Source organism: Neopelma chrysocephalum, unplaced genomic scaffold (genome assembly GCF_003984885.1).
Source record: "Neopelma chrysocephalum unplaced genomic scaffold, ASM398488v2 Primary Assembly neopelma1_61b, whole genome shotgun sequence".
Taxonomy (NCBI): domain Eukaryota; kingdom Metazoa; phylum Chordata; class Aves; order Passeriformes; family Pipridae; genus Neopelma; species Neopelma chrysocephalum.
In genome coordinates this window covers 7243148-7267599 of record NW_020897717.1, presented here as the reverse complement: position 1 = coordinate 7267599, position 24452 = coordinate 7243148, and the positions used below count along the sequence as shown (strand labels likewise).

At 38.8% G+C, this 24452-nt stretch overlaps 1 protein-coding gene across 4 annotated transcripts in view; it reads left to right on the top strand.

Moving 5' to 3' along the window:
• Positions 1–3569: 3569 nt before the first annotated feature.
• Positions 3570–24452, top strand: part of MTA3 (metastasis associated 1 family member 3) — a 136401-nt gene continuing 115518 nt past the window's right edge. For 3 of the 4 annotated variants that reach the window (XM_027681854.1, XM_027681857.1, XM_027681853.1), the window contains exons 1-3: positions 3570–3686; positions 5752–5819; positions 7635–7728. In XM_027681854.1, coding sequence (XP_027537655.1) covers positions 3659–3686; positions 5752–5819; positions 7635–7728 — 190 coding nt within the window. In that variant the 5' untranslated portion in view covers positions 3570–3658. Of the gene's footprint in view, positions 3687–4601; positions 4626–5751; positions 5820–7634; positions 7729–24452 lie in introns of those variants that run through there. The other variant, XM_027681856.1, reaches the window with a different exon arrangement.

Below are 24452 nucleotides of genomic sequence, written 5' to 3'. Positions count from 1 at the left end.
TGTGCCAAAAACCAAACTAAACACTCTAAGCTCAGCCACTCTGAGTTAGGCAGGTTCCATAGGTGTGACCCAAGGATGAGAAAGGCCTTTTCCTTTCTGTTGCGTTAGCATGAGTGTGAGTCTCTATGAAAGCTCCACAGGAAGATGAACATCTTTTATTAAGGTTCAAGCAACTATGTTCTTCAATGTTTTTGTTGATTTCAATAAGATGTTTCTACCTGTACAATCATGAAGTATTTCAATCTGAAACACACCTCTATCAATATATTTTACTTTAGTCCTCTAGACTCACAGTATAATCATTTAGCAAGTAACTTTTTAAGATTTGTTTTCAGTAATGGTGAATTTTGTAAGTAATCTTATAGGTTGGATTGTTTTTGGTGATGGAGTATTTGATGTTGGTTAGATTCAGACTTTTTGAAATTAAGGAACTTTTGAAATTGGGAACTGATAAAATTAAGTTCTCTGGAGACAAAATAGGATGTTGTACAACAGCTGCAAGGGAAAGTCTCTTTTTCTGCCACTTTATGTAGTGATAAAGTTGTCAGAGCTTTTTGAAAGCTGCATCTTGGCTCTGCGATAGTGGGAAAAGCACATCAGCGGTGAGGAATTTTTGTTTGATGCAGGAATTCTTGAGGATTCATCCTAAACCTCTTAACTACTATGAACAGCCAGAGTTCTGCTATTGACTGAATGCAACTTATGGTGTCTGAAAAGCAACAGAGAATCAAAAATGAAAATTCAGGACTAAAATTATCTGATAGCAGATTCCCATGCCCTTTGTCCAACTAATTCCACATATAAGAAAGAAATCTTAAATTGCCTATGAAGAAAAAGTGAAGCTTTTTGTATTATCTCTACTAAAAAAAAATTAATCATTGCATTTTTTAAAAATAAGTTACGAAAATTGCATAGCTCCAGTCAGCTCAATGGATATTTAATAGATATGATTTAGATGCACCTGATGATGCTAAAGTGAAAAAGCCAATGAAGAGGGTGCAGCCTGGATAAGTCAATAGACACTGTGTTCCGAATGCCATGGAAGGTTCTCAGCCATCTCTGCTCTCACTGCCTCATCTCCATCTCCTTCAGGATTGCTGATCTAGCTTACCATGGAGGCAGTTGGTCAGCCTGGACCTCAGAATTGATCTATGTTTTAAAACCATCCTTTTTACACTCCATTTTTTTCTTCTTGGCTATTCTTTGGAGGATTATGAGGAGGAATGATGGGCTGCTCAGGATGGTACAACAAAGTTGTGGAATGAAGTTCTCAGGTAACTTGCGTCTCTAACAGAAATAATCTATTTTGCAACTTTAATTAAGTTGCTACAGAAATGTGGTTTCTTTTGAACAACACAAGTAATCTTAGTCTATAGCTAAATACAGTTCATTTACCAGGTTAAGACAAAGCTCTTACCTGAATCTTTTGTTCTCAACAGTCCTGTAGTTGAAGCAAGAGTTTTCCATTGAATTTAATCTAGAAAAATGAAGATGTTTAGATAACTTTAATTTTTCCCATTCTGTACACCGAGGGAGCTCTGAAAATAAACTGTATCCAGGCTTTTGTATTTGTTACACCAAAGTAAAATGTACTGTAACTCTGTATCCACTAGCCAGCTGTGCCCACTACCAAAGCAATGACTTTGAACTATGGAAATACAGCAGGACATCAGGTTGTGCTATTGGTGACTATACAACCTGTGTCCCTGTGAACAAGAAGTGATTCAGTACTAAGGTATATGAACACCATTCTTTATTTGTCTGTCTGTGATGCATGCTTTAGTCAGGCAACTGTAAATAAAGGTGGTTTTCATGCTATTTTCTTACTGTTTGTCTTACTATTATTAGGCTGTCCACCTGAAAGGGCAGGACGGGACCATCAGCTTTCCTGGGCTGCTCTCCCATGTTCTGTCTCTTCAGGAGCTGCCTTGCTTTTCCATAGGCCATGCCTTCAGCTGGTGGAAGCAACAGTCTGTTTCTATCTAAATCCCCTCCTTACTGGATGAGGATACATTGTAAACTTCAAAGTATGGGAATTTCCCTAATGTGGAAGTGCAGACTTAAGATGATGAAAAAGAGCTTGGAAGCATTTTGTTTAATTGACAATGACTGTGACAAACGTACTATTTGATTTAACTGTTCTCTTGCCTTGAAAATTTAACCCATTTCATTTACCCAAGCAGTAAACCAGAAGAGTTAAATAACATCCCAGGTCTCTGCCAAGGTCGTGTTGGTCTACCTCTGGAAATAACCAGCTGAACAGAGTTGGTACTTCCCAAGGAGTTTTTGTGGACTTTATTTTCAGTTCAGATGTTGTCATCAGGAGACAAAACAGAGGAAAATTCCCCTCTTCTCCTTTCAATGCTTGAATGTGTTGCTATTTATTAAAGAAGACTAAATCACTGTATCACATGCCTGCTTTATGTGTTTCAGGAATTTGGTACTCAGTTGCCTCTTTGACACAAAGTAGTCACTTGGGAAATTAAAACTGACCTAAAAGTAGAAGAAATCTTAACTTGATAGTCCCAGATTTGCTTAAAGGGTGAAGGGAAGAAAGGATATGATAGTTTGAAACACCAGGGAAGATAATCCTTCTTCTAGTCAATGTGTTTCCTTGCAGCTCAGGATGAAGTGAAATGTTAGCTTGGTAGTGCTCGAGCTACACACATAAATATCCAGGACATGAAACAAATAATAAATCATCCCCTTCCTTGCAGGAAGATGATAACAAGCGTTTCTCTCCCAAGGAAGCATTCCACAGCAGGATCAATTTGTTTGTAAACTGGATGGATTGTTTGTGATGGTGTGAACTTTGTATAAACACGGGGAAATGGCTCCGTGTTGCATCAATATTGATGTTTTTGAAGTATCCCTCTCATCGGATGATTTGTAAGCATCTCCTTCAACGCCTCCTGACTCCGAGGAGAGCTGCTAGATTTATCTTTATTCTGTCGTAAAGGTTTTCTGCTGCCTGTTGCGAGCAAGCTGCCTTCTCCGACCGGCGGAGAGCTCAGAGAGGGCTGGGGACACCAGAGCCGCCCGCGGGACCCGCTCCGGGGGCGAACAAAGAGGCCGCCAAACCCATCACCAACAGGTGCTGGGCAAGAAACAAACTTTCTTCGGGATATTACCGAGAGTTGCCTGTGGAGAAAGGTCCCTCGGCGGCACCGGGGGAGAGGCAACCACCACCAAAACCCCTCCCAGAAAAACAACTGAGAGGGGGCTGGAGAGAGACAAAGCGGCGGGAGCCGATGGGACGTGGCGGGCTTTGGCTTTGGGCACGGCGGGCAGCCCGGGCTCGGCGGGGAGCGGGGGAGCGGGGCAGGGGGGCCGCACAGCCACAGCCGCACCCGCACCTCCCCCGGCGCCGCCCGGCTCGGCCCCACCCCACCTGCGGCCGGGCCCTGCCCGGACCCGCCCCGGGGCCGGTGCGCGGGGGGGCGGTGGGGGCGGCCGTTTAACCCCTTCCCCGCCGGCGGCTCCAGAAGCGGCGGCCGCGGCCCCGTGGGGCGCTGTGTCCTGCGCCGGGCGCGGAGGGGTGGCGGCGCAGGGAGGGGGCGAGCGCGGCGCGGGGGGGCGGCGGCGGGAGCCGCTCCCTCCTTGCCCAGCCCGGCCCGGCAGAGGCGGCGGGAGGAGGAGGGCGGCGCAGAGCGCAGACATGGCGGCCAACATGTACCGAGTGGGAGGTATGTGGGGACACGGCGGAGCCCGGCCCGAGCCCCCCGCGCCGCTCCCGGGCGGAGAGCGGCGCCCCGGCCCCTCGGGTGCCGCGGCCCCCAGCGGGGCGGCCGGGCCCGGCTTAGGGCGGCGGGAGGCGGCAGCCTGTCCCGGCAAAGGGGCCGCCGGGCCCTCCGCGGGGCGGGGGGGAGGGCGCAGGTTCCTCCCCCGCCGGCCCCGTGTGCCGGGTGGGAGCCCGGCCCCCGCCGCCGAGGAGAAGGGCAGCGCCGCCCTCCGCGGGGATGGGGGGAGCGGCGCCGCTGGCTCACAGCCCCCGCACCGTGGGCCGGGCACGGCCGCCCTTCGCGCCTTGCCTCCTTCCCCGGCGGGCAGCGGAGGGGCCGCCCGTCGGGCCCGGGCGAGGGGCCGCCCGCCGGGGCCGTGTGTCCCCGGCCCTGTCCCGGCGCGGCCTGGCGGGCCCGGGCGGTGCGGGAGGGCGGGCGGCGCCCACGCCGGGGGACGCTTCCCTCCGCGCCGCTCCCCGGCCCCCGCGCCCTCCCTCCGGCCGCAGAGTTTCTCCGCGCCTTCCTTGGTGTGCCGGGGATAAATAATTAATCCGGCTGTGTAGCCGGGAGATTTCTGTCAGCTTCCCTGCTCACCAACGTGACCCCTGAGAAGTGCGCTGATACGTGACTGCTTGGCACAGGGCGAAGGCCGGGGGGTTGGGAGGTGGGCATTTAGGCGGTGAAAACCAGGGCGAACGTTTGTCTCCCCACCCCCAGCCTATCGAAATTGACACGGATAAGTTTCTCTCTCTCACGGAGGGAGCGAACGTGGCAGCGTGCCGAGCGCTGTGGCTCAGGTGCACCGCTCAAGTTAGGTGTGCAATGCTGGGTACCCAGAAATGGCTTTATCGTCTTGGTCTCTCGACAGCCAGAACTGAGACTGAAGATGCGTGGAAATGAGGGGTGATAGTAGTTTAAATCTCTTTCTGCTGATGTTTTGAGATGTGCTGATATGTCCATAAATCTTCCATCTGCATACTCCCTCGTTAGGGTATTTAGACTGTAGTCCCATCAGCCTTTACTTATGAAAGTAATCTTTCTCTGAGCAGGTAACAGATAGAGTTTGCCTCTAAGGTCATCAATTCTCATTTTTTTCGTTGTAATCTTTCGTGAACAATATCCAGAGATCATATTCTTTCATTAGAGGTACGGGAGCTACCTGAAGCTCTGTTGCATTGTGATGTAGTGTTGAAGCATTGCGGAAGAGTTTTTTACATCATTATGGTTCCTCCTCTAATTTTTAAAAGTAAAATTTGCTAGGTGCATGGTGCAGGAAGTCCAATATCAAATTTAAAGTCGGGTTGGCATTTGATAGGTACTTTTTCATTTAACAAAAACAAGTTTTCAGAAAATTATTAAAGAAAATGTGCTGCAGGTCAATTCTTTGCATGTTACATGGAAGCCGCTTTCAGGATACGAGTAAACTTCCATACACTCTATGAAAATATTTTTATATTAATGATACTGGAAGAGATTTTGTCCTGGAAGATCCTTACTGATCTCCTGATTATTACTGCTTAATATAGTTTGCATCTTAGTGAACAGATATGACAACAAAAGCAAGGATCGTAAAACGTACATTACTCGTTTGGACAACTGTACTGCTAGAGCATCCGATAATAAATGTGAGGTGGCAATTGTACAGAAATATCTATCTCTGTAGTATAGAAACTCACTAAAGCACTCAATTCTTAAATCTTCCCTAATCGATTACGAGAAACTGCCGCTTCTGTATCAAGATTTATGAAGTGTGTGGATTAGTGAATTAGAATGTAAGCTTCAACACTAGGCATTTAACTTTTTTCCCAGCATGATTGTTAAAGCCTGTGTAGCGCAGTTATAACCAGAATTTAGGAACAAATTATGTTAAATCTCAGCATAGAAATACTTCACTTTCTTAACATTCTTGAAGACATCTCAGCCCTTTGAGGGCTTCTAGGTTTAGAAGAAAAGTTTTGCACTAATAATGATATACTGTTGCGTATGGTTTTTTGGTATTTCAGCAACTTTGACTTTTTTTTCATTGCAGATTATGTTTATTTTGAAAATTCTTCCAGCAATCCATATCTCATTAGAAGAATTGAAGAACTTAACAAGGTACACAAATATCTAAAATTCTTTCTTAAGCTTTGACAACAATCAATACACTTGTCAAAAACGGAGAATTATTTCCATTCCATAAGATTTTTATTTTGGTAGGATTTTCTGGTTTGTTTGTGTGTTTTGTTTGTTTGTGTTGTTGGTGGTTTTTTTTTCTTCTTTGAGATTTCCTATGTGTGTTGTGTATGTTTTAGCTACTGAAATCTTGCTATGTGATATCCTGTCATTCTGCCCTGTTATCTAAGGAAACACCCAGCTGATCCTTCCTGGTGAACAGGATTACTCTGCTATAAAAATTTTCAAACGAATTCTCTGGATGATGATGACACTGTGAATCCATCTGGAATGACAGTGATCATGTCATGTGTCTGCTTTTAGATATACGTGTAAAAGAGCTGGAAGGTATCAGTGAGACTTTGCAGTGATCAAATAACAGAATATGTGACTTCTGTGGCTGTTTATTGGTCTGTGCATTGGCAGCTGTGAATGAAGGATGGGCTTTTGAATAGAAGTATAGACTGTATTGTTTGTCTTCATCCTGGGTGTATTTTCCTGCAGAATGGAGGCTTTCTTCACTGTCATTCTGGGGAAAGCACGATTATTTTTCTTCTCTCTTATACTACTTAGTGTGGGATTTTTATTTTATTTTTTTGTTAGCATGGCATATTTTTACTGTTCCCTCCAAACTTACTGGTGCAGTACATCAAAAGTTCCTAATCAAAATGCCCTTCCTGATATAAATAATGATAAAGATATCTTTTTTTCTCCTGGTGCTTAGAAAGTAAATTAAAAAATTGGTGATCTGCAAATGGTTTTCTTATTATTAATGGAACATAACACTACTCCATAGCAGACATCAACCACATTACCCGTTAGTGCTGTCCAACACGACATCCACTGAACTTGTGCATGGCAAATCACTCTAGGCTTTTATTGGAGAAGAATATTTTTTTACTTACAGTAATTGAAGTGATTCCAATCATGTTCTGAATGTAATGTTTATTATCTTTAAACTGCACTGCTGTAATTTAATCTTGCTCGTGCAGGGTAGAGCAGAGTCATGTATTGATTTCCCCCCCCAAGACAGTTTGGAGGATGTAGTCCAGCTGTCTTAAATGTGAATGTTTTGCTTTTGTGTGTTAAAGGTATTGAGCAAACATGATGTTATGCAAATATATAATTAAATGGTTTGGTTATTGTTCTACCAGGTATAAGATGCTTGGGGGGTTTTTTGTTTGTTTAGTTTTTTTGTAAGAAACTTAATTAAAACATTATACTTTTCAGTTTTGAATAAGTCACTGAGGGTAATAAACTAATTTTGTGCTTTTCATAATGAGAAAGAGGGTACAGTTCTTCAAATTTTAGTAAATTCTTTACATTATCAGGCTGAAGTGCTGTAGTGACTTTTTCAAATAAACCATGTTATATTTATATGATTTTGAAAAAGAATGCCAGAGTACTTTGAAATTTACATTTGTATCTAAAGCTGTGTTGCAAAGAACTGTTCACAAGCTTCTAATATTTCTTAAGGATTCTTATGTTAGCATGATACTGGCATTAGATCTCTGAACAGCTGAATAATACATTAATTCTGAGGACTAAATAATTATAGTTAATCCTGTTGTCTGATCTGAAATTGGTACTGGCCTCTGTCAGGAAGTTTTTAGTTATTGGTGTAATTCTGTTGATTTCAGCCTGACTAATCATGTGAGAACTACTGATAGGAGGGAAAATCCCAAGCAGAGAGCATTTAATTTGTATTACTCATCAGAGGAGGGATACATTCTGACTTGATTTATCTTTCTTTTGTAGACTGCCAATGGAAACGTGGAAGCAAAAGTGGTGTGTTTTTACAGGCGAAGAGATATTTCTAACAGCCTTATAATGCTTGCAGATAAGCATGCTAGTAAGTAGATTGTGTAGGGCATTTTTTCTTTCTATCACAACCTGTTTGATTTCTACAGCTGCTTAAAATTGCATTTCTTTGGCATGTGAAATATATATTTATATTAGGCATTAATTAATATCCAGTTAGGTGCTTAGCATTATCTGATACTGGCCCTGCTCCTAGCAATTGCATCTGGGAATTAAGTTAAGCTGTATTACTGTGACTGAAACTGTTCATTTGAAAAAAAAAAAAAGAATATATAAAAAGAATATATTTTTTCAGCTGGAAGATACAGCTGTATTTCTTTTTTTCCTGTCAGAAGTAGTGCTTGGTTGTAAGTCAGTTTAAGCTTAAGAGCATTTGTGAGGATTTGATTTGGCTTTTTTGAGTTAGACATAAACATGTATTGCATAATGCAAAGAATGAAATGTATCACTGGAGATTGTAAAATAGCTGTTATGTGCTTTTATGCTAAATGTACATATTAGTCAGAAAAGAAGTATTAAGCATCATATAATTGGGTTGGGTTTTTTTCAGGAAAACAAGTGCTAATAGCTGAAGAAAGCCCCATTTTCATCATGAACCTAACTTTTTTTAGTAGCTGCCATTTGGTTTACAAGTGAAATACAATATTGTTCCATAGTTTTATATCAAAAAATGTAATTCTGAAGACAAAAGCAGAACATAAAATCTGAGATGTTTGAGAAAACAGTTTTGCAGAATTTATTTGTAAAATATTGCAGCCATTTTTGTAAATAACTGAAATGTGAAGTATGTCAACATCCAGAAGATTTCTTTCCATATACTGTTAAATAACATTTTGCTTGTAAATGATACTTGAGTTTTCAAAATTAATCGGTGAATAAGTTATGTAGGAATTATAAATGTCTAATTTATCAGGATGATTCTCTTGACAGACATTACCTAATGCCAACTTCTATATGCAGATATATGATGGAGTAATTAGGCACTTAAAAAATACCTTACAATTTTTTTAATGTCAGATTCTGGTAATCTTGCTCATACAGGTACGGTTAGTGAAGAGAAATAGTCAACTTTTGGCTTTTGTTTTATTCTTTCATTGATGCTAGAGAAGTGGAGGTGATTTGAGTATGTAGTACTAGCTTGGGTTTTAAAGAAAGAAAATACATCTTACTTATGTTCTAACGGAATGATTTAATGTTTTTCTAATGTAGTTGGGCACACTTTATAGTTATTGGTGACCTATTTTATGGTCATCATCTCCTACAGTCATTACAGTCTTTTGAGTTTTTCCATCTGAAATGTATAGAAATACAGAACTTTTGGTGAGCTTCAGTAAACTTTCCAGCTCATTTTTTTGTTTTTCTTTTCTAATGGAGAGGGCAAGAAAGGATTAAAAGGATAACAATTTTACTGGAAATGCACTTTTTTTTTAGTTTAATTTTTAAAACATGAATCTTGTACATTTCTTTTTCTTTTGTCGGCTTATTGTTTAGAAAAGGGTGTGTTAGTCCTGTGGGCATCATTCGATCTGGAAAAGTGAATAAGATTTTTCTATTTCCTTTGTGAGTTTGCCATTTTGTCAGCACTTTGATATAAAGGACTTGTTGACGGTCTGTTGCTCTTCTACTATAGCATACTAGGGGTTTGTTGGTGTCACTAGAAGTACCATGGAATCTTCTATCGTGTGTTCTCTGTTGAGATTCTATTGCTGTTTTCTAGCAAGAAAATAGAAACGTAGTTTCCAGCTGGTTCAACAAGTATCCTTAGAATGCCTCTGTCTCACAGGTTATAAGTCATCTAACCTGGTGTTCTTATGGATTAAGTTTCTCTGTGAATGTTTTCTTTGGACACAATGTTTTTTTTCCTGACCAATCTATGGAATCTGTTCTGCTAAGTAATCTTCCCAGATACTTGTTACAGTTACAGGGGGCAGCACATAGCTTATATCTTTGTACAGCTCATACAGCAGATGTAGTTAAATGTCAAATCAATTTAAATCCTTTGATTCTGGAATACCACAGTGTTCTGTTTAAAAATATGATGTGTGTAAACAAAATATTTGTATATTTATGAATTGAATGTTTTGGAAATGTTCTATGCAGCTAAACATGTTGATGCTACAACACTTCTACCTGGTTTGGTATAAAATAAATGCTAAAAGATACAAGTTTCTTAAGGAATGGAAATGCTAGTTCAGTCACTGATTTCTCCTGTGTACCTGTCTAGAGAAGTCTTTTAATGATAAGATCTGCTTAATCTTTTCTAATGATATTTTGTATTGTTAGCAATTCTTTTTTTTCTTTATGATAGAGAAAACTGTCCTGAGTTACTCACTTCTCAAGACTTTGTCAGGTGGGGATTGGGGTTTTTTTGTACCATTTAATGAAAGAAGAAAATAGCTTTGTAAGAAAATATTTTGGAATTTTAAGAAGAAATTTTCAATAACGTGAAAAAGCTTCAAAGCTATTTGAAAGAATGTTTGGGAAAAATGGAATGAAGTTGATCTCTGACTATCACTGGTAGAGTCAGTATACTCTTTCTGTGGTTTGGAGTTTTTTTGTTTGGGATTTTTTTTTTTTTTTGGAGTTGTCTTCCAAAAGGAGGGGGGGGAAATTGAGTTTTCCTTAGGCCGTCCTAAGATACTCAGGTACAGAGGAGTTTCTTTGATTTTTAAAGAATGTCACTAATCTGTGAGAAAACTGTATTGCTTTCCTTTTTTCTCTGGTGTTTCTGGTGGAACTTAATTAAGGAAATTTTTATTTGTCTACCGACATTGTGTATGACATCGGTCTAGTTCTGGGAATAGTTCTAGAAGCTGACTGTAGCCACTGAAGTCCAGGGGTTTGGAATGTTTAAGGGTCACTTGAGGACTTTATATTTTTCCCCCTTTGATATCTGTTACTATAAAATAGAATTTATGTTAAGGCCAACTTGAAAGACAAACCCAAATACTCAGCTTCTTGATCCTGTGCAGCCTCCTGAACTGAGTAGATTTCTTTTGTAGTGTTAACACTCACCAGCTCTTAGGTTGTAGTTACGACCATAGGGTCACTGCGGGGGAGCCATTCCTTTCTTGGAATGAAAGAATTGACCAGAAGAGTAAGGCTTACTTCATAGGGAAAAGAAGGATGAGAGAAGAACAGAAGATGGCAGGCAGAGCTATTGCAACAGATACTGAAGTACATAAGTGAATGAACTTGGAGAGGTGGGACAGAAACACTCAGCTCATTAAAATGGATGAAGCAAACATAAAGGGGTGGCATAGACATGTTTCCTAACCAAATGGTGTGATTGAGAAATTGCCAACTGTAGCTGAATCTATAAAATGCAGATGTTTCTTTAGATAAAGTGGAATTAATGTAGGTATTTTAGGGCAAGGTTTTAATAGCTGTGGAGGGGAGACTGTATTAGCTGTGTACCAGCGCTGGTTTTGGGTTACAGTGAAGGGCTCAAGTTCTGTATTTCCTTCTTTTGTAATAGATTTATCATAGATTGTAGAATATCCTAAGTTGGAAGGGACACACAAGGTAATTGAGTTCAACTCCTGGCCCTGCACAGGACCACCCCAAGAATCACACCATATGTGAGGTTTATGCACTATTACTTTCTTGAAACTGAGTAGGATGACCCAAGTGCATGATACCGTTTTTTGCAGTTCTTTACATTGTAAGTTCTTTATCTGACCATGTGCTATCATGTAATACTATGTTTGAAGTCATTGTCTTATTGCAGCTCCTCAACCAGTTTTTGCCTAGTCAGCCATCTGGTGAGGGTATAAAAAAATTACTGTTGTTGGAGACCTTTGTCTCTTGATTTATTAAGAGAGTTTGCTTTGACTTAGGTGTGCTGAGCTGCTGACTAAATGCCAAGAATATTTTTGGGCCTGTGATAAAGCCTATGCAGAATGTATTTTTTTCTCATTAACAAAGTTGATGCTCTTTATGAATGACACAGGACACAGTTAAAAAAGAAAATCTGAGACTTGCTGGTTCCAGTGACTGAAAGATCAAAGGTAAAATGAGATTTTTTTCTAGATTACAGAAGCTGAAGTAAAAAATCTCCTTTCTTCAATCTCAATTGCTCTTTGTAGAGGTCACTCATTGGCTTTACTTCTTGTAGTTGCACTTTTTTAGGACTTCTCTTATTCTTTTGCTCTTGATCAGTCATGTTTCATGTCATACTGCTTTGCAAAATGGTGTTTCTGCTACAGAGTTTTTGTACCCAGTAGATATCCAAGAGGAAAGGAAAAATTATGGTAGTGATTCCTGGTTATAGAATCATTAGGGTTGGAAAAGACCTCCAAGATCATCAAGTCCAGCCTCTGACCAAACACTACCAAGCCCTCTAAACCATATTGTGAAGTGTTGAACAGTTGGAGTCTGTACTCAGTTCTGACCTTGGTATGACATTAACATGTTGTGAGCAGAAACAAATCAAGTATTCACTTAGTACTTTAGTTTATTGATCTGTAAAGCAATGCTCTTATTATAATTCCTTATTAAAGTTGGTGGAAAATATTTAATATACCAATATATTTTTATAGCTCCCGTTAAAAGATCTCAAAGTGCCTTACAAATACTAGGAGTTGATTTCCTATATAATATCAAGAATATTCCAGTATTCCTGAAAATGGCTTGATTTTGCAGAGCAGTTTAGCTGCTGTTGAGCTCTGCATTGTCATGTAAAGATGCTCTGTATTTGAGGGGAGGAATATTTTGCATATTGTCTGTTACTTGCCAACACTCCAGATACATCCAGGAGAATGAAGCTGTTAATTTTCCATCTGATTTTTGAGAAGCATTTTATTTCAGTAGAGCAACAGACTAGCAGGTAGCATAGAGGATGTCAAGAAAATAGCTTAACTTGAGCAGTAGTGTTTAGCAGGTTACTCACTAATGTTCCCAAAGATACACAAAACTGAAATGTAAATTTCTTTTGTGTGTCATCAGGCTTTTTAATATATGGTTGCTGTTGCATGGTGGTATTCTTAATGCTCAATTCCAGAAAAAACATGAGTTTTTCTTGCCCTCTTCACCAATCAAAGAAATAAAACTTAGTTGTATGAAAAAAAATTATGTGTGTGGAGATCTTGGGGTTCAGTAAAGAACTCCAGAATAATATGTTTAAAGCACTTTGTGTTGTTTGGTGTTCTGTTATCTTGTCATATATTTGAGTCAGTGTAATTCAAAACATTTATAAACTAATATTACTGGACTATTTTTATCCAATCAGATTGTAACACAACCAGAAACTTGGTGGATATTTTTTATTTGATCATGATTCTTTTTTGTCATAATTGTTCTTGTACATCAAACTAAGCAGTTATTTAGAAAGGATATAATGTTTCTTTAATCACAATACCTTTTCTGAAAAATCACTTTAAGATGACTTCTTTTTGCTTAGTTCAAGTCATATAATGTCTTGGCATAAAAAGTAAGTTTTGACTGGAGATTTTGTTTAAAACCTTAAATTGTCCTTTTTTAAGCCATTAGTTCCCTTGGTACCTGTTGTCTCCACAGCCTATGTTCAGTTAGAAGCACCTTTAATGAAATAATTGTGAGATACGAATGTTGACTCTTCCACTGCATATGTAAGATCTATTTCCTCCACCTTCATAATTTCAAATGTGGAAATAATTCATAGTTTCTCTCAAAAAAACCCCACCCAACAAAAAGCAACCTCATGGTGAATGCTTGTACTGTTCAATCCTATGTACAACTTCCACAGAATGAATTAAGATAGTTTGCTTGCTTTGCTGGTGGTGCTTGTAGAGGTTGACATCCATCCTACAGAAAAGGATACTGTAAGGCATAGAGAGTTCTTAGTTACTGTTTCAAGGGAGTTGAAGTTTAAAGAGCTGCCTGCTGAGCAGGTGGTCCTTTGAATGAAAAGATAATAATTGTATTGCATTGGTCTTGATACAAATAAAACAGAAACAAAACTTTTTGGGTCTTGCTTATGATCATGTGGGTGTCAAAAAAAAAAAAGTTGTCTTTAGAGCTCAAGAGTTCAATTGATTTGTCTCTTACAGTAGTGTGTAAGTGACTCTTCCATGGAATTTACTGGCTTTTGGAAGGTTTTCTGTTGGTTACAATTAATTTCTTTCACTGCACTTGGTGAGGCAGCCTCTCTTGCTTGCTGTTAAGAAGAGATATGTTGATATTACCCTGTGATGAAGGATACTATTTTTCTGAATGTTAGGGAGGGAAGAGAGTTAAGGAGTGGAAAGATAGAGTTGGGAATCAAAGATAGGAGAATCTCTTGAAGTGTATTGAAGGAAGAAGGCTTGGCTGCTAGATATGCCTGAGGAGTAGGTGAGCAGAGTTGTGTAACTGGTTCAGTGAGGTACTACCTTATTAATCTCAAGGCTTCTGTAAATATAAACTAGTGTTTTGTTTGCAGCTCAAATGTTTCTGGCTCTGTCATCTCTGTCCCTCCCACCCCCCCCACCCCTTCCCTGTGAGTCCCCAAGAATTTTGAGAAAATTGGTTTTGACCTATTATAGTGGTGGACCTTAGATACTTAGCCTCTTTTGTTTGAGGAAAAGACTGGTCTTTCAAAAGTCTGTACCTGAGCAAGCCATTAAAAGACTTGGGTTTGTTTTGAAGATGGGGTGGTGAACAAAGACAACCCCAAATATAGCAAGGGGAGGAAGTCAGGAAAGTTTACTAGTATGAGTTTCAATTGGCACTTTTGCTGTTACATGTTAATGAGTCAACTAATAGAGACATGTAAACTAAGCTCTAGCAAATTCAGGTGTGTTATGTTGATTCTGGCAATCCTTAAATCTGTGGTGTGGGAGAGACACACCCTAAGAGGACCGTTTAAGGATGATACAGATAACAAATTCTTTAATCAGTGACAGAGTAGCTTTTATGCTAAGGCATAAATATATTAGTCTAACTATCACTTTCACTAGAAATGAGCTTGAGGAGTAGGCTGCTTTTTTTTTTTTTTTTTTTTTGGATGAGGAAGACATGACCTCTTTGGTCTCCTGAGACAATGGAACATGAAGTTTTTCTTCGTTTACCCAAGAGAATGCTATCATTTGTAATTTATTTGGAGAGAGGGAGAAAATTCAGAGCTTGCTGAAATACAGCAAGCCTTGTACAAAACTACTTCCTTGTCACCAAGGAGAAACTTTTCTCAAGGCTCCCTATTATCCTTTTCAAGGGTGCTTTGGGTAGTCTCATAAATTATGGTTTGGTCATTTGATTTTTGTGCAAGAACTGTATACTTGTGAATGTTTTTTCCCCTCAACAATGAAAGCAATAAAGAAGCAGTAATGAGGACCTTTTTGCTTCTGACAATATCTGAGTCTTCTTTTCGTAACTGACGTTTTAGAATTAGTAGTTATATTGTCTCATTAAGAAGTTTACTGTCAGCTCCAAGTATCTTGTGGAGTTATTAACTGCTGTGGCCCTTCAGACTCTTCCTTTTGTGCAGAATGTCTTGTTAGATTGTGAATTTTAATGATCTTCTCTTAATGGAATGAATGGATTTCCAACTAAGTTCATAATTTTAGGAGTTTTTAGCTCTTATGGAATTGCATCTGAATTTTTGCACGAGCTAGCTAGGGAGTAACTGCTAGCTTCATCTTTTCACCTCTTAAGAATAAACATATAGTTTTGGGCAACCATATGTAGATTAATTTTTTTAAAACTCAAAAATCTTATTTTCTGAACACATAATTTAAAAGGCTTGAATACATTGCTGCCAGTTTTTCTGCATGTAAAAACAAACTAGACCCCAAATCTGGATTAATTCTGTGAATTTGCTGTGAAGAGTGGAAAGCTGCAAAATATCAGTTCATATTTATGCTTAAAACTGTTTATTAAGTATCTGAAATAGAACTTTTATTTTATTACTTAAATACTGAAATAATTTCTTTAATATGTTCCCTTGGTGTGGAAGAACTCAGTGGGGTACAAAAGGTGGCATTTTTTTGAGTTCTCCTACCAAAATAAATTCTTCACGTTTGAGTTTTTAGAAGGAGACAACATTCACAGGAAAATGCTAAAGCATCTTGCATTATCCTGTTTCCCTGTGTTCCTTGGGATTAATTTCCTTATGGTCAAGTTTAAATACACGTGTCAGTATTACCATACTTGTTTGGGGTTTCTTTTGACTTTTGGAAAACATTTGACTGCTATCTCTCAGCTGCTAACTTTCTTGCTTCCTCTGTTTGTTAATTTTGCAGGCCAGTGATTCTAAACTGTTTTCTTGGTACCTCCAAAATACTTGTAACATTTAAATTGACATTATTGATAATAATTGTTTCATAAATAGGATGTTTCACACCTCCTAGATTTCCATAATCTCGCATGGTTTTGCTTCTTTTTTTTCTGACTTTTCGCACTTTCTCCCCAGTGCACCCACACTGTACCAAATCACCTGAGGCATAAATTTTAGACTACAAAAACATTGCTAGGTTATCTCTATCTGTAAAGCTCCAATTAGAGATGCATTTTACATCTTCAAAGAGTTCTCTGATAGTCTAATTGAATCAGTAGTTTATATAATTTATAAATCTGAATGATGTAAACTTACTATTAATATAGAAAGACTTTTCTTTCCCATCATGCAGTGGCAATTAAATGTATGAATCAGGAATCAGGTCAGATTTAAAGACTTAGCAGCACTAATTCTTGAATGTCTGTATCATGCAGTGGAGTGAAGTCTGCAGTATCCTTGGTGATACTCACACATGCATGTAGCTGCACACATGATGGTAGAGGTGGAGCTTTTTAGCTTGGGCAAGGCACTATGTGAGAATGAGTGTAGTGCGTCCTACCCAAGCTGATTCATGCGGTGCTGAGTGTATATGTATGTATGGCATGAGCTATTATGGACTAGGTAGAAGTAGCAGATTAGATTAATATGTAAAGTACTTGTGTGGTTTGTCTGTAACCTCTGCTAAAGGTAGCCTGCACGAGTAACAGGACCCAAAGTTACCATATATGTTGAGTTTGACGTGCCTTGAACCGCATGGAATGGGTGGCTGGAATGGCTATGCTATCTGGCAGTGTGATTTGTCTGTTTGATCAATACTTTGTTTTTTACCTCAGCTACTGTTTGTAACCCTCTCTGATCAAGTGAAGATTTGTAGTGTGAGCCTGCTTTGATTATGATTTTGATATGCTACACAAATGATTCTGATCTTCGCAGAGAGATTGTTTTGTATAATGTGAAATTCATCACTCCCATGAGCAAAACAAGTTTGAGTGGTAAAAGGAACAGTTTTTTCTCAGTAAAAGCCTGTTCTACATTTACAAAATTCCTAAAAGACTTTGAGGAGCTAAGTAGTTAATTTTGACTGTCAGCTACTGTCTGAATCCAAAACCTGTTTGAAAATTTATTACAGTACATAGGATGAGTTCTCTGTGCAGGTTGCATAGTTGCTGGCCTATGCATAGAGCACTATGTATGCATACATCCAAGGGTTATGTAAGTACATGTGCATTTTCTACTTGTACAACACGTTAAGCATCTATCAAAAACCAGCACGACTAAATTAGCTAGCTTCCCTTCTTTGATATGCCGAATGGTAGACTTAAATTTTCATTTGTGAGGGATTGTGACAGTGACACGCAACACTGAAGGGAGTCATGTTTCAGTTTCCTCTATTAAAAGTACAGTCTTGTTTTGACTTAAACCAGTGTAGCAATCGTTAGTGTTGGCAGAGTCAGTGACCTGTAACCTAGTCCTACAGGTTACTGTGGCCCTTTACTGCGTGACAGTTCCTTTAGGCCATATCCTTTGAGTGATGCTGCTGTCAGGAGCGAAATCCTGATGCTGTTATTCTTAGCAGACCCTCAAGAGGCCAAGGGATCAGTTGCTAGGTATCATACAAGAAAAATGGTTTTGATATATGGAAAGCTTTTATATTTGTATTTGCCTTCAAAGAGGAACTAGCTTCATATACTTTCATAATGCTCTCCCCTTTCTTTTCTGTTTTTAATTTTTGTTCTTAATTGAAGGGGAAAAAATCCAGAATCAGAATACTGGACATTTACCATGTATAAGGTGAATAAGTGATGATTTTTGATATTTGACTTGATGCAAAAGAACATGGTATTTGACCGTGCTGTCTACAAAGAAAAGTACTGAGCATAGAAGAAAAAGGTTGAGTAAACCAATGAAGTTTATTTCCATTTATTTTAAAAAATATAAGAATGGCATATGTGTTAAAATTTGACTACTTAATGCAATGTGATGTTTATTCCTATGCTGCTTTGTTTGCTATTTTCCCCTGGCATCAGAATTAATAGCTTAAAAGGTTTTAATAATTTAAAGTAATACACATATTCATACCTCTTTACACTTTTCTCAGTTCATATGTATAGTTCCTGTAAATTATAATCTCAGTATATCTGTACTTGATATACTGTACAGGCATCAAGGAAATAATGTATGCTGGAAGGTAAATCTCTAACATAATTGAAGATGGAAAAAAGTTATCTTTTAAGTCTTACACAGGCCATCAGAGTGAATAAACTCCTCTTCCTGCTTGTCTTGTCAGGTCTATAGACAGAAAAGCTTTCTTAACGTGTTGTCATTGAGCAGGCATTATCTTGTATAATATTCTTCTCATTTCCAAATCTTGTACATAGAGCTTTAATGTGTCTTGATTAAGTTGACTCAAGAACAGGAAATACAAATCCTTTTTTCTCTTTTCTTTTCTTTCTCTTTATTTTCTCTCTAATTCTTTTCTTTCTGCAAAAAATCAAACAAAATTCAGCCCTTCTGTAAGGAGATACTGTAGAAGATAAATAATTTATGTTTTATAAGCAGAATCATATGCCATTCTGAGTAGGGGTAGGAAAGTGCTTGTACAATCTGTGCCTTTTCATCTCTGCCAACAAATTTTGAGAAGTTGTTTACTGGCTTTTGAGGATGTGAATTGAATGTTAGAAAAGCAGTTTAGATCTCTGAAACGGTGGTTATTGTCACACTGAAAGAAAATGTCACTGTCGATCTTAAATCTGGACTTCAGGTTCTTACAGAAAACATAAGAGATTTTTTGTGTGCTTAGCTGTCTACATGATATATTTATTAATTTTTAAATATTTACACTACATTTTCTTAAGGAGAGGCAACTATGCAACTTGTTAACCGACTAGACCAAACAGACCTGTTGCCTTTGCTGAAGGAAAGACAATCTTGTTTTAACAAGATATGAGCATGAGTTTCACATGGAAATGGTGAAAATCTAAGTGATGGGAAAAGTTGTTCATAGCATCTGTCTCATGAAAATGGAAGATACATATCTCCCTTTTCTTAAAATCAGGTGTGATTGTTATTCATGCAGGTTACGTGGCATTGTTACACATAGCCTTTGTATTTCATGAGCCAGGTGATGGATTTAAAAATGATTTCTTGGGCAGTCTCAGATTTGCCATGTGCACTTTTGTTCATGGGTGGTTTGCCAGCCTGGATTTGAGGGTAGAACTAAAATTTTCTGTTTTCTTTCCTGCATAGCTCTAAACATATGTACACTTAGGAAAAACTACTAATTGACTTCTGATTCAGCTGATGAGCTGGATACCAGTTATTGGACATTGAAAACATTAATCATATTGCAAATAGCACTGTCTGTGGCACAATTTTAAGTCTGCTGTTTGCTGCCACAAATGAACTGCTTAAAGAAACATGGCACAGGACTGTTGCTTCACACATCCTGCAGCAGCTTGGTGCAGTTCATACAGGTATCCACATGACCAAACACATCTTGGGCCCTGTAACAGGATATTTTCTTATTTGGAAGAATTTGCATTTGAATAGGTCATACAGAAACCAGGTGAAAAGGAAAAATCTAGTTTAGGTTTATGATACAGAATTGCCTGTTTTTTTCACCATTGCCTGCATGTCATTGTTTTCATGCTTCTATGGGACCCTTCTGTTCTGTAGTGTTGTCATAAACTAGTTTGCAGTGCTGAATTAATAGGGTTAAAAAACAATTGCGCTTGCTCTTGCATTCATTCATTTTACATTTACTTTATTAGGATCTATTTATTAATGTAGTGCATCATGATTCATACTACTTAACGAAGGTAATCCTTCCCTGCTTTCCACCCACAAGCTTCTTGCTCTGAAAAATCTCCAAAACCAGTTATCCGAAAAACTCACCCATCAAGTTTTGGAAGGTGGAGTTTTATGGTAATGAACGCTGTGATAGTTTTCATTAAATAATTTTTGCTACAGACCTGCGATAAACTTGAGATGGTTGCCCACTGCTGTCCTGGGAACTGTTGTTATTGTAATGTGCTACTTGGGAGTACCCAAAAAAATATTTTACGTGATTTTAGTAATAATTTTTTTATTGGAGAGTGTGGCATATTAGTTCTTAAGGGTTGTGCAGTAGTTGTTTCTTTGTTTTGTGATGTCCTTTAGAAAAATAATGATGAGGTAGTGTGGGAGGATCACTTGGATAATTGTGTAAGAAAACTGGATAACCCCTTAGAAGCCACCTGTATATCTGTGCTATCCAGTGGGAATGAAAAGTAGACCTGTTTTCTGTACATGAGTGATCAGTCTGTTTTTTTCCTACCTGCAGAATTGCTCAGATTCATCCTTTAGATGGTAATATGCTATCTAAATTGCTTGTAATCCATGCAAACTGTCCTTTGGATTTCTTATCCTATCTGGAAGAAGCAGGAAACATCAAACTGATGTTATATATTCAAAGAGCCATCTGAACATTGTACTGAGAGACGTGATGTAAGTAAAGCTGATTCATTCGGCTTTGGGAAATGCTTCCTCAGTCAAATTGATAGTGTAACCATGCATAGTCTAGCTCACAAAGTTTATTAAATGCCTTCACTACAGCACTAGGGGGTTAACTCTCACAACTAGGTTATAACAACGAAACGTAGCGAGAAGCCTCACACAGATGAGCAAATTGGCGAACTGCTCACCTAAGAGAGCTCTTCATTCACAGTCTGAATAGAATTTTTCAGATGGTTAGACTTAATGTTTATATGTTGTACTCAATTTGGCAGTAAATAGATTTACTCCTCTCCCCCAAAATCTATTTTTATAATTCTTACTGCTGTAGCATCTAACTACCAAATGTGCACTTGATGTTTTTGCACAAGCAGCTAAGCTTAAAAGAGACTAAAACAACCACCTTTCCTTTGATGTGTGGTAAACTTGCTGCTCTTCAGCATTCTCAGCTTTGTATCTGTAGGTTTAAAAATATGTTGTTGATACCTATGATGTGTATAGTTTTTGGGCTGAGTGTAGAAGAAAAAGGTATACAGGAAAGGAGAAAAGTTAGAGTCTTTTCTGAAAGTGAGGCTTAGTGGCATTTTTTTGAACTTGAAATTCTGATCTAATATATTCTGATAAAATACCTTGTTAAAGGTATTTTAATAAACCTGGTGAAACTGCTGTAACTCTACAGATGGGGTGTTGATTTAAATCTCTCCATCTAAGCTTGCATAAGCTGGATGCATCTAAGCTGAAGGATGGTTTTGGCATTGGAAGCAATTAAGTTTAAGACGTAGAAAGTTAATGCACCATAGGTTTGGGTATTCTGCCATTTTAATTCAGTGTCAGTCTGTGCTGCTGTTGAAAGTAGTGGTCTTGGTTTTTTTGCATTACATCTTCCCAGTTTGTCTCCTGTTCCTGCTTTTTTCTTTTGTGCCAGCACTAGCATTCTTGGTAGGCCTACCAAGCCAAGCAATTGGAATTGATCTGAATTAAGGGACAACCAGGTGAATAAAAAACTAATTGCATGGCCTGAGTCAGAGGGTGGTGGTTAATGGTTCATGCTGTGTGTGGAGTCCGATGGGGATCTATATGGGAACCTGTCTTTATCAGTGACTGGAGCGGGCAGTGTGGTGCACTCTCATCATGTTTGCAGGTGACACAACATGGGGAGGGGGGATGACCAGATGATAGGCTACCTCAAGGGAATGGCTGGTATTCAGGGATTCCTAGAAGGCGGGAGGAGTGGTCCATCAAGAACATGAAGATATTCAGCAGGGACAAATGCCAAGTCTTGCACCTGGGAAGGAAAAGCTCTTGGCAGGTGTATTGGGAACAGAGGGGCTTGAGGGAGCAGCTCTTCAGGAAGGGCCCTGAGGGCGCTGGCAGACAGGAAATCCCTGGCAATGAAGGGAGTTGGCCAACAGCATCCTGGACTGTATCACCAGGCACATAGCCAGTAGATCAAGACAAGTGATTATCCTCCCTGATTATTCAGCACTCTGTGCATCACATCTAGGTTTTAGGTCCACAATACAGGGAAGTTGCTGATAAATTGTAGCACTTCCAGCAAAACCCACCTAGCGCTTGCCCTGCTAGGAGAGGCAGCAAGAGGTGGACTCCCAGTGCCTATGGGGAGGTTATAGAGAAGATGGAATTGACTCTTGGCAGTGACTAAACTGAAACAGGAGTGATTCAGATTAGATATAAGGAGAAGTTTTTTTCCCAAGACTGGGTGCTGGAGAGGTTATGTGGTTTCTGTCTTCAGAGAATTTCAAGACTCAGCTGAATAAAATGCTGAGTAACCTGGGCTGACCTCACAGCTGAGCCTACTTTGAGGAATAGCTTGTACTAGACCTCCTGAGGCCCCTTCCAGCCTGAATTACTCTGTGTTTCCATGATTCTTGGTTGAATTTCCAGATTCCAGTACTGTGGATTTGTGCTCTGGAATGATCCTGCTTGAGAAGAGAGGTTGGACCAGATGACCCACTGTGGTCCCTTCCTGACTGATTTTGTGATTCAACCTCTAGCTGGAAAGAACACTGTCAACAATTTGGTGGCAGTAGAGGGAGAACTTTCTCATTTCTTTAAACAGTGAAGATTTATACCTCCTTCCTGAAGGTAGACTTCAGTGTTTAAACTAATCTCTTATTTTCTGTTGCAGTGGGCAAGGGGAGCACATGGTGGGTTATTTTGACTTAGTTAAGGAAGAATAGTGTGTCAGAGGAATTTACCTTATTTGCCAGCTGATGGTTAACCATACAGTTGTTGAAGTTGCATTTAAACCTTTAAATGTCTTTCAGGATTTATTTTTTTAAGTTATTTTAAAACAATTTTGTATTAAATAAGAGTATTGTATTTCTAGAGACTTGCCCTCAGTTTATTTTCATTTGGTTGTAAAAATAAGCTGTTCTTTCTAGTGGCAAGCTTGAGTCATCACATAACTATAAACAGAGACACTATACAAAGTTTAGGTGGCATGGACAGTTGTCTCTTCTCACGCTCCCTAATATACTACCATTTTCTAACAGCGAATTCCAGAAATTAAATGGAAGAGGAAAAAAACCCATGTTTTTAGAAGTGGCAATGCATATGTAAAATGAGTGAAAATTACACTTTCTTCCCAGTACCCATTGCTTGACTGAGTCAGTTAAGTCTTATTTATATCCGAGGGAAAAGAGAAAGTCTGCAGCACTGCCACTGAAAGTATCACTGGATGACTCTGGTTTTCAAGGTCAAATTAAGTATTACAATTGATGTTAGAAAGTTGGTGTATAATAAATAGACCAAAAGATTTAAATGGTCACTGGAGAGGCCTGCTTTTGCTCTCTGTGATTTTTTTCCTTTAAATAATGAAGTATTTGCTGTAAACCAGGAAAAGTACTACAAAAAAGCATTATCTTAAATGTAGCTCAAGTCCTAAAGGATATTGTGTCATTTTCAAAAACTGATTATACTCATCTTTGTAGTCTTAGGTATGACTTTGAAAACATTATTCAACTGAACAATTTTAAATTGTTTGTTTTTTTTTTTTCTCTCTAGTTGTGGAACAACGAGGCCTGTGTATGTCATCATCATTTTGCTTCATTAAAATATTTGTTCACTCTGAGCCATTGCTTATTTCTCTCCCCAAGTGCTGAAATGTGCTTATCTTGGTGATACTCTATAGTTTCCTTAGGTACCTCTACATTTCACTCCTTTTGATAGGAATAATCTCTCCTTGAATGCCAAGTTAAATTTCATATGTACTGCAAATCAAGTCAAAACCATGAAGAGATCTCTAAAACTACTGCAAGTTTGTCACCACTTCTGATAGTGTTAAGGCCTGATCGGTGCAAAAACCTAGTTCAAAAGCAGCTGTCTGAAGGTTCTTCAGATGCAGAATTCTTTGTAATGCCATCAAGCAAATTTAGCTTTCTCACTTCTTTGTGCTCTCCAGTTTTTCCTTTCCTGGTACAGGTTTGTGTGACTACTGGGACAAACTATTTTTTTTTTTAGTGTTTTACTAAACACTAATCCTACTGTTAGAGTTGTTTTTATATTATAATGCTAAAGAAGAAAGTTGTAAAATTATCCTGGTGGTAAATTGTGTTGAGTGGATGGAACTGTTCTGTATCCGGTCATGGTTTGTTCTGCTTAGTACTGAGCTTGTCAGATCATCACGAGTAAAACATATGCTTTATTTCTAAAAATACAACAGAAAGAGTTACCTTGTTTCATGTTTAGGTTTGGAGTCTTTTAAGAGGTGGATGTAAGAGACATTTAGCTTTAGGCTTTTAAATTAACATTTTCAAGTCTTATGTAAGATTAGTGCAATAAATATGATTAAAGGTTTTTTTTTATTTTTTTTTTTAATTTAAATTCTTATGCTCAGGGAGATATTGAGATGAGCATAGGTGTCTAAAGCCATTTTAAACTCTCTGGAATATCATCTCTGGATTCTTGCAACCACTTTAAACCAGCCCTTATTGTCCTGTGTTTTGTACCTTACCTGCAGTCAGGTGTTTTCAAAATGTTGACCTAATATGGTCCCAGACACTTGTGTT